General features: G+C 44.1%; 1 protein-coding gene across 1 annotated transcript in view; it reads right to left on the minus strand.

Annotated features, from left to right (window-relative positions):
* The window catches only part of evlb (Enah/Vasp-like b), a 65,599-nt gene extending 53,310 nt beyond the window's left edge, over nt 1-12,289 (minus strand). Inside the window, exon 1 of the mRNA XM_080791094.1 lies at nt 11,865-12,289. Coding sequence (XP_080647220.1) covers nt 11,865-11,869 — 5 coding nt within the window. The 5' untranslated portion in view covers nt 11,870-12,289. The remainder of the gene's footprint in view (nt 1-11,864) is intronic.
* Nucleotides 12,290-16,943: the final 4,654 nt, after the last annotated feature.

Here is a 16,943-nt window from a genome sequence, read left to right on the forward strand (position 1 = left end):
CTGTGGTCAAAGCCATCATCCCACCCTCTGGTCAAAACCATCCCACCCTCTGGTCAAAGCCATCCCTCCCTGTGGTCAAAACCATCCCTCCCTGTGGTCAAAGCCATCCCACCCTCTGGTCAAAACCATCCCACCCTCTGGTCAAAACCATCCCACCCTCTGGTCAAAGACATCCCTCCCTCTGGTCAAAACCATCCCACCCTCTGGTCAAAGACATCCCTCCCTCTGGTCAAAACCATCCCACCCTGTGGTCAAAGCCATCCCTCCCTCTGGTCAAAGCGGCTGCGCTATAGGCGATTCACTTGTGACAGGAGGAGGATGAGTGGAGGCGGGGGGCGCATCACACTGGCATTTCAGACTCAGAGCAGCAGCACGCAGGTGCACCAGAAGTGAACGGTGGTTGTTTATACCGCTGGCTGGCCTCTGGTTTGCGCACCAAATTAGTTCTAACCAGTTAACTTGCCATGCCATATGCTTAAATGTTTTATAAAATCAATCGTAATCAACACGTAAGCTGAAGCATCAGGTTTTCATCATGTTGCACTGAGCTATCACGTTAAACTCATCTGGCTGCGATGAATAACCAATCATTAATCAACGTCACCATTCACCAAACGATCCATATAAATGATATAACTCTGTAAACGCTACACGTAAGTGTATGATGACCATGCAATGTTACAGACCACTGCAAGCTACTACAGGCTATTTGATTTCCAAAATGTGGCGCGGCGGGCAGCGTGCCTCGTTATATGTGACCAAAATAACAGATCTGACTGTAAGCTGTCGAGAGTCGAGCGGTGCATGGATGGTTTGTAAACTTTGTATTTGTTCTTTTGTATTTGGACACCGAACTTGGACATAATTAACTGCTTCACAAGTTCAGACTCAGAGGAAACTAAGGGGAGCACCAGGCACCACTGGAAATGGAATCCATTGGAATGAGAAATGGAACATTAACAGTCTAACGTGAGTTACATAAATCCTTTATTTCGGCGATAAGTCCATTGAACTCCGTTCTCACTCTCACACTGAACTACGGCGCGCGCCGGCCATTTAGTGGCGTTTTCTATTTATTTTTTTTGGGGGGGGGGGGGCTTTATCGGGCTTTGGGCCTAACATTATGGTAATTCTTAGAGTCGGGCCGAGCCTCGGGCCGACCCAGTTAGGGTAGGGCCGGGCCTTAATTTTTGGGCCCGTTGAGAACTTTAAATCAAGGCCTGGCTAAATATTTTTTTGTCTGCAAAGTTTTTAGTCGATCTAAAATCTTATATTTAGTCGACTAAAACTAGACAAAAACTTTTCAGATGACTAAAATTTTATTCAAGACTCCTGACTAAAACTAAATAAAAAAATTCTGCTAAAATCAACACTGGTGGCAAAGTATACATGTACATGTCAGTGTACCAGTGGGTGATGGATGGATTTTATGCTGTTTCCACGCTGTGTGGTTTGGATAGTTTTACTCTGCCTCTCTTGTAGCATGTTGACCACAGAGTGTCAGTCTCGTGAATTCATCACACTCGGAAATCCCAGTGTTTTTCTGATTGCTGCCACGTTTGAACAGACGTGGGTGAAAATGTATACATAAACATGGGTTTCAAACGTTCCATGGAAGAATGGAAAATGCGGAAAGCTCATACAATTCGAGAAGGCAGATGAAGGGCTGTGTGTGTCTCTATGTCCGTCTGTCTCTATGTCTGTCTGTTTAGAGTACGACCTATAGTAGTCTTTTTTATATCATCGCTGTCAGGCAGAAACCTCCATAATACAGTATATCTCCATATTCAAACGTTTTGTGTTTTCTTTGGTAAATTAACGCCCTACTTGATCATATAGCGTCACACAAAAGCATCAAAAGAGCTCGTAGATTTGTTACCTTTGAATATGCTCCGATCAGGTTTTTTGGGACCGATACCGATCACCGATTGTTTTTCTCATGATCGGCCGATACCTATCTTTCCAAAATGATTATATGTCTCAAAACCCACGTCAAAACTGTTCCTGTGTGTGGGGAGGAAGAGGAGAATGTTTAGGTCACAAAAATGCAAAATGATGTTATACTATATAACCACTTAAAGGTAAATGATCGGTTTCTCCAGATAGGGTAAATGCCGATCACCGATCAGAGTGAATATCGGCCGATATGGCCGATCACCGATCGCTGGCTGATTATCGGAGCATCTCTGAATATGAATCCTGAAGGGTTATCTGGTGTTTTGGGGGGCATCTGCTGCTTTCATACTGAAATGTATTTGTAGTCGATGTGTTCCATTGTGCTGTATATGAACTGCCACAGACGGGAGCCTCGGCAGAGGTTGAGCGCTACACCCAGCACAAGGACGTCGATAAAACACACACAGATCTATTGACATTATGGTGTCTGTCTCAATGCAATAGACCAGTGGTTCCCAAACTTTTTCATATCAAGGACCCCCAAATTGACACTAACGGACGTGGGCTAACGTTGCTGCTTGTACTTCTAACTTTTTGTGTTTTGTTTCGTAAATGAATGCCCCGCTTGCTCATCCTTCAGCGTCACACAAAAGCATCAAAAGTAGCAGACCCACAAGCTTGTCGACCTGCTACTTTTTTTTATTCTAGAATTTGAATCCTCAAATTATGAGGTTTCCACCTGACAATTAGTGATGATGAATAAAACGTCCTTATTATTGCAGCTGAGCGCATGTAATAATAATACCATAGCATATAGTCAGCAAACCAGTTACTAATAGTTTCGGCACTTGTGGGCATGTGCCAAAGCTGGAAAAGGAAATCGGCATCTTCATATTAAGGCCTGTCGGCAGACGGAAGGATCAATCGCTCTAAAATCCACTGCATGGCAGACAGCCGTGTTGACTTTTCAAGCGACTTGGACTTGGACTCTGTGCCTGGGATCTTGATTTACAAACGAATGTGCAAAATGCGCTTTCATCTGAGAACGTTTTGGAGCTCCTTACGGAAAGAGAGAGAGAGAGAGAGAGAGAGACGGGGGAGAGGAGAAAAACAGGTTGATTGAGGGAAGGATAGAGATGGTAAGACAGATGGACATACAGGTACTGTAGAGATGGTTGAATAGTGGGGTGATCGAGAATGAATCAAGGGTAGAGGAACTTAAGATCACGGGGGAGGGAAATGTGTCAGATTGAGAGAGAGAGAGAGAGAGAGATGAGGATGAAATGAGAAGAGAGCCAGCCTCCTGTTCCACTGTACAGACCCTCCCCCATCTCTCTCGCTCTCTCTCTCTCTCTCTCTCTCAGGTTAGAGCTATGGCCGCACACTGCAATAATAATCCTTAAAGCAACACACCTCCATTTGTACTGTGTGTGTGTGTGTGTGTGTGTGTGTGTGTGTGTGTGTGTGTGTGTGTGTGTGTGTGTGTGTGTGTGTGTGTGTGTGTGTGCGTGCGTGCGCGCGCGCGCGTGCGTGCCCCAGAGGGACCCGAGAGGCGAGCATCCAGTCAAGTGCTACTGTGTGACAGCCAGACCATTAGCATACTGTACTGTACAGCAGGAGAGAGCTTCAGCATGAGACAAAGTAGGGGACAGAGAGAGAGAGAGAGGAATGGTCGATGGTGCATTTATATATACTGCGTTTTCTCCAAATAGCTTTACGATGTGCATAATATTCACACACACACAAACACACACACACACACATAGAGGCCATGGAGGAGGGCTTGTACAGTACAGTACAGTACAGTACAGTACAGTACAGTACAGTACAGTACAGTACCACTCAGTTCAGACGGGTCTGATTTGTTAAAGCCATGCACTTAAGGATAAACACACACACACACACACACACACACACACACACAGTCACACACACAATTCAATTCAAAGGGCTTTATTGGCATGATAGTTTACATTGCCCAGACAGACAGACAGGCAGGAAGGCAGGCGCACACACGCACACACTCAGGAGTTGATCTATTTAATTATACCACACATCACAGGGAGCTGGCAGTGGGACTTTAGGGGAGTGAGGGTGATTTTCCTCATTCACAAAGATTTGATTACCTCTCTGTCTATCCCTCCCTCCCTCAGTGTCTCTCTCTCTCTGTCTATCCCTCCCTCCCTCAGTGTCTCTCTCTCTCTCTCTCTGTCTATCCCTCCCTCCCTCAGTGTCTCTCTCTCTCTCTGTCTATCCCTCCCTCCCTCAGTGTCTCTCTCTCTCTGTCTATCCCTCCCTCCCTCAGTGTCTCTCTCTCTCTCTCTCTGTCTATCCCTCCCTCCCTCAGTGTCTCTCTCTCTCTGTCTATCCCTCCCTCCCTCAGTGTCTCTCTCTCTCTCTCTGTGTCTCTGTGGATCAACCTTACTGTGTCATCTCTGACTATGCTGAATTATGACTCATTAGTCACCCTGTCTGAATGCTTTGTGTCTGTCATGAATGCCTTTTCATGAATGACAATACTGAATGATACTAACTATAGAACTATGACTACTACTACTACTACTACTAGATTATACGGGTGCAACAATTAATCAAACTAATCAATTTAATCGATTATAAATCCCGATTTTGGACAAAATTCTGAAATTATGAGAAAAGCTAAAAGCTCACAACGTGGTGTGAAATTGTCCACTACAAGTATAAAATAACTTTAGAGTTGTTAATAGATTTAAATAAATCAATTTAAAAGATAGATATATGCGATAGTAGCAATCCGACTACTATTACTGCTACAACTTATAGGCTTTACTGCTACTACTAATAATGACATTATGATATGTCTACAGCGCAGGGGGTACGTAATGCAGACCTGTATTCTATTGCATGTACCAGCTTTTCGGCTAAGATCCAACACACACCCGAATGGAAACAAGACCGCAAGGTCTTTCTTCAGTGAAATCCTTTTTGGACAAAATGCCTGTCTGTACATTGTATTTATATGTTGTCAAATTAAATATTCAAACAAATAAAGTTGGCCACTACAAACACTGAAAACTCACTGCCCAAGGGTCTCACTTTGCAACGAAGGTGCATTTCTGGAGCGCCGCATACCTGTTCCCACTTCAAAGCACATGCACAGCTGTACACTTGCAAAGTGTAACGAGAGCAAAGCTCTGAAGCGAGAGGGTCCCTTTCAGAGGAAGTTCCCCGTTCGCTGCAGCAGCCGTGACTCTTGGCTAATTCCTGATTTATGCGCTTTGTTGTATGCCGTAAAAAGCAGATATAAGCTCATCTTGTAGATCTGCTATTTACCAAGGTTTACTGGCACACCAGGGGTGCACTCATGCACCCGTACCGATCATAAAACGACCACTGTCCGTGTGATTTGTGGACCAAAATAAAGGCGGGTTTTGAATTGCTGCTTTTTCATTACATTTCTAAAGTCCACTGGGCCCCACTAAACATAGCGAAACCTCTATCTCCGTATTTTTACTTTTTGTGTAAAATCACACCCGTGTGAAGTAAGTGGTGCAACTCTGTGTGGGCATCCCTGGGGGTCCCCGAAACTTCCAGACCCACAGAAACACGCCCAGGGGGCCGGGCCGGTTCCGGCGAGCCGCCCCGTGTCCGAAACGGTTGAGAAATGACAGAGTTACCATGTGGGGGTCCCCAGGGGGTCTCTCTACTGTACTGTACACGCGAAATCATCATATATACAGTTAATATGTGTGTGTGTGTGTGTGTGTTAGGCTACGCAACAGTGACACCAAACTCGTGCTCGGACAGACCCAGCAAGCCAGCCACCCACGGACACACAAAGCTACTTGAAAAATGCCCTACTTGATTATCATACTACATGTCACACAAAAGTATCAAAAGTAGCTGATCTACAAGCTTGAACCACAACGCAAAGCGCTGTGTTTTGAGCTTGTCTATCTGCTACTTTAGCCTTTTCTGAATTTGAATCCTGAAAAGTAGCCGTTTTAGACATAATGAGGTTTCCATAATAATGTATTGCTACAGTGTTTTCTTTTCTTTTTTTGTGTGGGTTGGGACTAGGATTCCTGAATGAGCAAATTGTGTGCATGCCCCGTGCCATGTAGCGTGCCATTACATCAATACAGCTAAAATTACTTTGGACTGGCTTTTAACCACTTATAGGCCCTATTTCAAATAGCTGATCTACAAGCTCACAACTCGTTGCATCGTGCCACATTGTGCACTTTCTGTGCTATTTCTGAACTTTTTGAAACTTTTTGCCTATAATAACATTTAGCCACAGCAGGGACATCTAGGATAATGTGGTTGCGAACTAATGATTAAATACTGGCCTTTTAGGATTCATATTTTATGCTTTCAGTTCAGTAATAACGATAATATAGGTGCATTAAACAGGGCCCATGTGTGGAGATGAACAAAGATTTTGGCATCTGGGCGTTGGCCGGGGGAATCCCCCCAATTAACTTGGTCTTGAGAGTCTACTGAGAATCTACTGTCACTTTGGTGAGCAGTAGAGAAGTTTGGTCTCCCATGCAGAAGACCTAACCCAGGCTCCAATCCCTGGTGTGAATTTACGGATTGCATCTTTAATATTTAGGAGCATCTGTGATGCATCATCAGTGATATCGTTTCTGTCGGGTTTCTGTCGGGTGTCCAAAACTGTTACTTTTCAGGATTCAAATTCAAATGATCAAAAGTAGCTGATCTACAAGCTTGCGGATCTACTTTTGATGCTTCTGTGTGACGCTGTAGTATGATCAAGTTAGGACGTTAATTTGTGAAATCAAAAAACACAAAACGTTTGGAGATAAGAGGTTTCTGCTCAACAGCAACGATATGTTTGTCCCTGTTCATTCAACAGGAATATAATAGATATAGGACACACACACACACACACACACACACACACACACACACACACCACCACCAACTGTTCACATCAATATGCATTGATGGCCACATGCATCGACAGTGCAGGATCGATGCAGCCGGGGTTTTCAGAGCTTAATGAAATTTCCCACTTCACTTGGTGTTGGTGGGAGCATCTAGTCTAGACTCTAGAGCACGTCCCACATGTGCATGCATGGCGGCCGGCAGCCCACAGGCCAGGACCACTGGTGTGTGTGTGTGTGTGTGTGGGTGTGTGTGTGTGTGTGTGTGTGTGTGTGTGCGCGTGCACGCATGCATGTGAACAGGGAAACGGGCACTGTTTTGAAGATTTGGACCATAAAGGTCCCCTGGCAGAGTCGATGTATAGATCAGAAAGACGGAGAAGGAAGACAGTCTAGCAGCTGAAATACCCATCAATCAAAGCTTTCCTGGGTTTTTTTTATTCCCGGCTCCTTGCATGTCTTCCCTCCCATGTCTCGTCACTGCCCTGTCTCAGTAAAAGCGGACATGCCTCATAGTCATAACTTATTCTGTAGAAAATAACTGTGTCTTCTTGGCCTTCTTCCACTCTAACAACAGCATGTACTAGTACAATACATGTGACCTTGGCCAGCCTGTTTGACTTGCAGCCCACATCGTGTCACGATGTGCTCAATGCTCATTAGATCGCTGCAAGAAACATCGCTGCTTTACGTCCTAGTAGTAACACATACTGTACAGAGTGAGATACAAACACAAACACAGACTAGGATGCCAATAAACCTCTTCCCTGTGTCTGTGCACACAGACAGAAACGCACACAAACACACACAATACATATGTAAGGCCAACTGATCTAGCATGATAAACATGCTGTACATACATGAAGCTATATGTCAAAAGGCGTGTATGTGTATGCATTCTCGCACAGAAAGTATTCATGGACACACATGCATGTCCACGCACAGAGATTGCACTGTGGATGCAAGTGGCACTCAGTCAGTCTATGTTGCCACCTACAGTGCATCTTGTAGAACACACTGCTAACCTAAACCCATCCTTCACAACACACACAGCCAAGCCTCTGGTCGATCTTCCAGCCACACTGAATAACAATCATTGCAGTATTTCTATTTTCCTAAAACAAGCTATTTGCCAAGAAGTGCTATAATGAGGAATGTGCCTTGGAACAGGGGGTGCGGTAAAACCGTGACTTTTAGCCAGCCATCGCTTTAGCACAGCTTTTTGCTGACAAGGTAGTGAAGGTGCATTGACAATTTGACACACACAGGACATTATGCACTGATTCAAGGGGACATATGTTCTGTCATTGGACTAAACTAGATGAGTGACATAAAGGTCACCGCTTAATATTCAGACAACGGACTGAATATGAAGCTGCCAGAGACATTAAAGGGAAATTTCACTTCGAAATGTTTGGGGTAATTTGAACGTCTACTCAGGCTTTTGTGAGTACAGTACACCAGACCGTTTTCTAAGTTGTTTGATTCATGTATATACATTTTTGATACTCATTTTATCAGACATGCCTCCTTTTTTCTATACAAAGGTGGGTTTGTTTTCTATACAAATTACAAACCCACCTATCACAACCAAGTTGTAAGTATTGTCGTATGACAAATAGAAGGAATAGCCTACCTACAAGCTCACGATGTATAGAAATGTGGCATGGCATGAGCTTATAAATCGGTTATTTCCAGGAAAACAAAGTAAAAATATACTTTTTTTTTTCTTTTCTATTTTTCCAAAATAGAGACACGGGGTTGACTCATTCAGCACCGATAGAGCCTTTTGACGCCTCCCGGTCCAAACGCTCTCTGCGCCGAGTTCGCCTTTTGTGCCCTGTACGCGCTCATAACACTCCGGTAGAGGTGCGATGAAATAAAAAGGAAAAAAACTGAATATAGTATTAATAGACTGGGCGGCGGTCCTGGAATACCTTTTTCAGACACCAGATGGGGGTGTTGGTGGTCAATGAGTTAATGTGGCTAATAGAATGTATGTTATTGGTCATCATGGGAGACCGACCACCTTGTCAGGTGAGGCGGGGAGAGAGGGTTGAGTCGAGTGTCAGTTCATTACGTCTATCCCAGCAGCATTCTTCAATTCAAAATGGGCCACGGGTTATGTTTGTCCCAGCATGACAGAAGTGCTATAGGATGCCTTTAATCAGCCTAGATCCCAGGACAGACGACTAAATATATCGTCGCTGTCGCCTAACGGGCAGAAACCTCTTATAAAAATGAATGCCCTACGCTACGACGTGATCATACTACAGCGTCACACTAAAGCATCAAAAGTAGCTTGAGCTTGCAGATCCGCTACTTTGTTTATTTAAAACCATGAAAAGGAACCGTTTTGGACATATGAGGTTTACACCCGAGAGACGATATTCAATGTGGGTCCTGTGCTGAAAAGATGACGATGATGTGCCTCTGATCTGCTGAAAATAAAATACTTAGAAGAACAGTCTATTTTGAGAAGCGAGACCGGCGCTGACAAGGAATGTGATGAGTGAGCACAACACTTATTAGTGTTTATCGCCATGCACGCTCGGCCGAGCCGGTGGAAACTTGTGTATTGATGATCAAAAGCAGTTGTGTCTAACGTTCAAGAAAGTGTTGCATTATTGTGTTTGTCAATATCATGCAACCCTGATAACTTAAGCACTTGCACACATACACGCACACACACAGGTCGCACGCACGCACACACATTTCAAAAATAGCTCAAACATGTCACACCACAACACATTGGATGTTGTAGATCTCCTATTTTCTTGCTATTTTGGTGTAGCAGAGTGTTTCCATTGAGCCAACATGCAATATCAGCACCCCGACTCTGTTTGACCAGAATGGAACAGAGCCTTTCTTTAGTATCATTGTTGTTAAGACCTATACTAAGTAACGGAGAGGCTGCTGTGAGCCTATTGATTGGTCTGATTAACCACTTAATGCTGTATTATACTTTGCTGTACAATGGTGCAAAAATAGAAAATAGCTGACCTACAAGCTCACAACGAGCTTGTAGACCTGATATTTTCACAATATACTGTAGACTTATTTAATTATCATTCATTTATCAAAAAGTTTGAAATAATCGTGATATTGATGTCATATGCCCCAACCCTAGGATGATGGTCAGAGAGGAAGATAGGAAGAGATTGTCCTGGGGGATAACACACTCTGACCTTGGGTGACACACACACACACACACACACACACATCACACACACATCACACACACACACACACACACACACACACACACACACACACACACACACACACACACACACACACACACACTAGCTGTCCTGCTGTAGCCCACAGCACTCTGTGCCAGCGACAATTACCCTCAACCTGTTGTTGCCCTGGGCCGTGGCAAACCCGTGCCAAGTGTCATCTCTACCCACAATGTCTGCTACTGGTCAAATACCAGCTGACAGGCACCGCGGCCAGTCGGCCACTCCCTGCGGCAAGTGACACTACTGCTGCTGATAGGCCCTTATAGTAGTGAAACAGTACAATTAGTCCTTAATGGATTTGGACAAGGAAGAGTTTGTGATTGGACGTCCTACAATGAAGGCCCTTGGCAGATTGGCTCTGCCCCCTCCAAACCAGGAAGAGCTGGAAGAGAGAGAGTGTGCGTGCGTACGTGTGTGTGCCTGCGTGAGTGCACACGCTACCATGTGTGCTCCGTCAAGCAACGCAAACACTTAATGTAGCCTACCAGCTATAATAACACTCTAACTGCTCCATGCATGTAGTCTCTCAACTCCATGCTAACAATGTGTCTCTGCTCTCTGCAGAGAGACACACACAAACACGTCCTCAGACAGAGACACCTGCATGGTCAGGGAATGACCATGTTACATGCAGTGGTGGAAAAAGTATGCACAATATTTGCTCGAGTAAAAGTAGAATTTCAAGTTTTTAAATGTATAAGAAATCTTTAGAAAATAGCTGATCTAGAAGCTTGTAGATCAGCTATTTTCAAATGGCAAAATGTAGGGCTGAAGTGTTTAATGTATGTTTTGTATGTCATTTCCATTTTGACATGCATATTAGGCCATGGGTTACTTCCCAAACTGTTCAGGCTGTGACTTCCCTAAATAATCATATTTGATTTTGAACCGGGGACGCACCCACATGACAAGCACTTGGAATATGCATTATACATTTAATTTGACTCGATTCTGTGAAAATAGCCAAACTATATACAGGCTCACATCGCCTTGTACTGCGAGGTGTTGTGAACTTGTAGATCGGCTATTTTCACAATGTTTGTGATACTGGTATAAAAGTTCCTTAAATTGTAACGTGTGAAATATGCAGACTCTCTGTATACGCCTATACTGTATGTTGAAGTTGGTTTCTTTACTGTTGAGTGACAAAACAATATTGCACATTAAGCTAAACATCTGTGGGGACCCCCCCAAAATAAATTTGGAACCACCCCCCAGTTTGGGAACCACTGTATTAGGACACAGAGTCAGACACAGACTCTGTCAGAGTTACAGACGTGTAAGGTTCAGTTTGGGGACCCAGACACAGACTCTGTCAGAGTTGTAGACGTGTAAGGTTCAGTTTGGGGACCCCCTGAACCCTCTCTCAAAGACCCCTGGCATTTCTTTGCCATGCCCTTCCTTTGACCTCGACCTGCAGGCGCGCACACACAAACACACCCACGCCCACGCATGCACACGCACACCCGACACACATGGGTTTGGTTCTAATTAAGACCCGGCCAGATAGGTGGGGCGATGGGGCCTATTTCAGCCAGGACAGGTGACACGCCGGTCAGTGAATGAAAGCACACCATTACACGCACGCACGCACACACACACACACACACACACACACACACACACGCCATGGTGCTGTACAGGGCCTTTCTGTCATTCTACACCCCCTTATTATATTAGTACAAACAAAGACATTAATTATAATATTTGGGTGGCTTATATAATGCTCTATGACTATCATCAAACGCTGCAGCCTGCCCTGCCTGTGTAGACGTGTAAACGCGCAGCAGTATCTCAAAGAGTGCACAAACGCATGCTTGCTGTTGCTTACCTCATCTTCCTCGCCCTTCCTCTCCTCCTCTCTCTGTACTGTGATTTTTAATAATGCTTCAGTCTTTTTTGGTCCCCCCCCCCCTCGGGAACAGTTCGGTCACCAACAAGCGATCCAATTGCTTTGGTTTCGGTCGGGGGAGGAGGGTTGTTGTAATCAACAGCGGTGCGAGCCGAGCCGAGCCTGCCGGTTGGTTGGTCGGTTGGATGTGCAGCAGATGTTCAGGTTTACGGAGAAACAAACGCGTTGTTTCTGCCTCTATGTGGTGTCTTTTAAAGCGCAGCGTTATCCGGTCTCTGTGAGGCGGTGTTCGGAGCCATTTCAGATCAGAGCCGCTTCTTCAACACGCCGCTGTCCGTCCAGGGTAACGGGAGACCGGGACGAGAGGATCTGACAGCGGCGTCCGAGGTGCCATCTTTTCCTTTCCTTTCCTCCGACAACCAACCAACCACTGGGAGGGAGCGTGGATACTCCGGGAGAGAGAGAGGGGGGGGGGATACCGAGAAATAGAGAGAGAGAGAGAGAGAGATTAAGAGAGAGAGAGGGAGAGAGTATATAGGCTACTGACAACAAGCTGGATGTGAGAGAGAGAGAGAGAGAGAGAGAGAGAGATAAAGGAGAGAGACCAGAGCTAGGGGGACACCCGGGACAGTGATGAAAGATTGTAGCAGGGGGATGGAGAGAGAGAGAAAGAGAGAGATTGCCAAACAGTCTGCCAAAATAGTAAACTGCTCAATGATTTGTGGCCCCATGACAGAATGGTGTGCCTCCCACTGTGCAGGTCAAACCAACTGTCTATCCTCCCCAGGCCAGGTTGTCCACCTGTCCAAACAAAGATGGTCTCTCGGGACAATTGGCAAAAGTGAACTTTTTATTCCATGTTGAAAAGTGTGTACAACAAATGGAATCTTTCGTTTTCTTTTTCTTTCCTATTTGGTTGCAGTTTATTATGAAAACCTGAAAATCCTGTCAGTCCGTCCGTCGATCACGACACGGACCTCTAGATAGCCATACATGGAGAAGACTGGATCATCACCTAGATCTGCCATGTATGGAGCCGGCCAGCAACTCTACATCTGCCTCAAACCTCAAACACTTATATCTCCATATATGGAGCTGACCTGTTCTGACATTCCATATGTTGATCTCCCTCCCCACCCGTCCTTCCTCTTCGATGTCTCCCTTTTGACTGATACCTGTCCATTTAAACTCTAGTCTAGACGGACCTACCCCAAAGTGAACTTATTAGTGCAGCCGTAAAAAACTACAGTTCTCAACAGGTCCGGCACCACCTGGGCCCACATCAAACCATGTACACTCAAGACACTGCCACCGTAATATCTCCATATATGGAGCTGACCTGTTCTGACATTCCATATGTTGATCTGACCTCATCAAACGCTGTACACTCAAGACACGCTCCATATATGGCCAGACCTCATCAAACCCTGTACACTCAAGGCACTGTCCCTGCTGCCACCTTAAGATCTCCATATATGGAGCTGACCTGTTCTGATATTCCATATATTGATCTGACCTCATCAAACCCTGTTCACTCAAGACACACTCCATATATGGCCATACCTCATCAAACCATGTACGCTCAAGACACTGCCCCATCTGCCACCCTAAGATCTCCATATATGGAGCTGACCTGTTCTGACATTCCATATGTTGATCTGACCTCATCAAACCCTGTACACTCAAGACACGCTCCATATATGGCCAGACCTCATCAAACCCTGTACACTCAAGACACTGCCAACCATAGATCTCCATGTATGGAGCTGACCTGTTCTGACATTCCATATGTTGATCTGACCTCATCAAACCCTGTACACTCAAGACACACTCCATATATGGCCAGACCTCATCAAACCCTGTACACTCAAGACACTGCCCCCACTGCCACCCATAGATCTCCATGTATGGAGCTGCCCTGTTCTGACATTCCATATGTTGATCTGACCTCATCAAACCCTACACACTCAAGACACGCTCCATTATATAACAGTACAGAATTCATGGTAAGAAAAGTAATGCACATCCTCCATTGGTGCTGAGCCAAAACTGTAGAAACGGTAAACAATAAAAAGAAAGCAGGGGCTCGCAACTCACTTTACTAAGATGCTCCAAACTTTATTTAGCACAGGCAGGCAGAAAATACGACATTTCGACCTCACAGCCTTTGTCAAGTATATACTGTACTTGACCTCTCCCTCATGCTACATAAAGCATGATGAAATGTTGAATGTTTTGCCTTCTATAGGTTGTATGGTCACAGGTCACATATATGACATATTATGCCAATTATGAAAATTGCTCAACATAATTATGCAAGTTAGCATCCGGCCGTTTCTAAATGCTGGGGACCCATAATCAACATTTCTAACATAAAACCTTGGTGTACTCAACATGTCCGGGTTCACGGCCAAGGCTCTATGGGCTGGCAAGTAGACTATCACACCACCAAGGAGAGAACTCTTCGTCTCCATCCATTTGTAGTCATAATGTTTTATTCAATCACTCAGTGTCATAGGCTACTCAGCACATTAACGACCATGAAAGCTAGCTATACTTTTACTAAGTAACTTGTGTAGCTACTTAGATACTTTTTATGAGGAGTAATGGGGTGTATATAACTATTGTTCACCACTGCTGTCATTATAGTTATGGTGCATGTTGAATTTGCCAACCACTAGAGTCTGAACACATTTTAAAACTATATCTTTATAGTTATGATGCTTGGTGTGGATTGTGGAAGCAGCACGTCCTCTAGCGACTGCTAGAGAGACTTGACTATTTGTCACCTTCCCTACATCACATCACATGTAGTGTTCTGTTCTCTCAGGCCTTCTTTTGACTTAGATAGCCTATCATATTGCTTTGACATTGTGGGGGAAATTCCCCCTTTTCTTGTGTTTGTGTTTCGACTGAGGATCTGGCCTTTAAACCAGAAGAATATTTACTGGCTTCTTATCCTCTAAAAGCATGGCACATGGGGGTTTTATGTTCCAGTGACACAATATTTGTATTGGCGAAGAATGAAGCTAAGCCAGAATCCATCCTAAAAGAGAGTTTATAAACTAATCCTGTTCATTTAGGGAGTTCAAACAATGGGCCTATTTGTTAGGTTGGACAGCAGCTGTCCTAAAGCTACAAAGCAGAACTTGAAGGATCACATTTGTGATGTCATTATAGGTTGTTCCACAATGACTCACAACCAAGGTGGGATTAACTTGTGAGTGGCCCCGGGCCACAAAGTTGGTTACTCATTCATTGTCAGTGGAGCAGTCGCAGTATATATCTGTTGTTGACTTAACCCACGTAAGCCAGACACATTATATACTTTGTTTTAGCCTACAACAGATAGATAAAAAATGATAATCTACAAGCTCACAAGTTAAAGTGACATGTTGATTTTATTTTTAGTTAAAGAAAAAAGAAAAAAAAGGGGGATGCCAGGTAACCAGGTGAAGTTTCTGTGACAAACTCTTGTCTCTGGTGGTATTGAGGGGAAGTTTTGAACTTTAACTGGCATTATCTAACCTGTAGGATATTTATTTTTTTTATCCCACGATTTTGTAACCAGTTTTTCACCCGGTGCCAAATGCCTAAACTATAATCCTGGGCGCTACTACTACTCTCCCTCTGCCAACCTGGGGAGAGCCCCAAACTGAGCTCACGCTTGCTTCGATGCATGAGGAGTGAGCGGGCCGCTTCTTATCACCTGACAGGGGGGACTTTCCCCAGTAGGATGTAGCACGCGGAAGGAACACATTATTCCAACCAGTTCATCCCCCCCCCATCAGCTGCCCTGGCTGACCAGGGGGAGGCAGTATAGACTAGAGACAGGCTTAGGATCAATTGTATGGATTAATCTATTGATTATTTTTTCAATTAATCGAATAATCGAGTGTATCATGGCACCGTTGTCATGGCAAACGGTATCATGACGATACAAGCTCATTATTTTGACATGTTTCGAACATTCCTGCCTATAATAGGGATCGATTAGGCTATTAATCGAGTATTGATTATGTTTGTATAATAGATTGAATCTGTCCAATTAACTGTTGTACCTCTACTCACCTGCACAGGACAGCACACATCCCAAAAGCAAAGATATATTATGTTCAGTGTGTTAATTTCACACAGTTGGACACAAATGGAATTGAGATTGACATTCACTCAGTTAAAACCCAGGTGTTGAAAAACCATGCTTCACTGTTTCAGAACAATATATGATATATTCAACTACATGTCTGGTAGGCCTAACTCCCCAAGTAGGCAAAAACCAAGCCTTGGCAATGTATTATTCTGTCCAGCAGAGGTCCTCCATATACTCTTTAAGTCACATCTCCCAGACCCCTTCCCTGCTTCCTCAAGGGACCACAATGTAATCAATTATCTTTTGGACAGACAGATCAATTCTGAAAACAATTGCCTTGTGAATACCACAGCTGTGTGCTCAAATAACTAGATATGTATCTTAGGCCATCTTAATAACTCAGTTGAACAGTTAGGGAGACGACCATTGCTGATGTAGTTGTCACGATGAGTATCGAGACATTCAGAAATCCCACTCAGGCAAGAATGAATGACGACCCCTATTGAAGACTTTAACTAGAATATGCAGCTGTGGCAAGTCTTGCTGTAGTAGAGACTATTTATTTATCTATCTAATGGGCTATACAGTATCCAATTGCCATTGATTCCCTTTTGACTGTGGAGAGTGAACCGGATTTAAACATGACACTCCTGCGTGGCCTATGCTGTTTTCTCCTGAGTCATCTTCATAGAGGATTTTATCTTGATTTCCTTTCCCCTGAGTATTTTCAGATTATAATTAATGTAATCTCTAAAGTAGGCTACAATGGCCCAAAACAGATGAACAATGGTTGAGAATACTAGGTTAATGCTCCATATCATGCCAGTGTAAACAATAACCAAATCTGATCAAACTAATAATACAAAGAAGCTTTGACATTGTTACATAAACACATGTTATTACATAGGAATGTACACAATGCAAATTTTGTGGGAGACATAAATGAACATAAAAAGAATGTCCAACCA

This window comes from Protomyctophum bolini (assembly GCF_963924005.1).
Source record: "Protomyctophum bolini genome assembly, chromosome: 19".
NCBI classification, from domain to species: Eukaryota; Metazoa; Chordata; class Actinopteri; order Myctophiformes; family Myctophidae; genus Protomyctophum; species Protomyctophum bolini.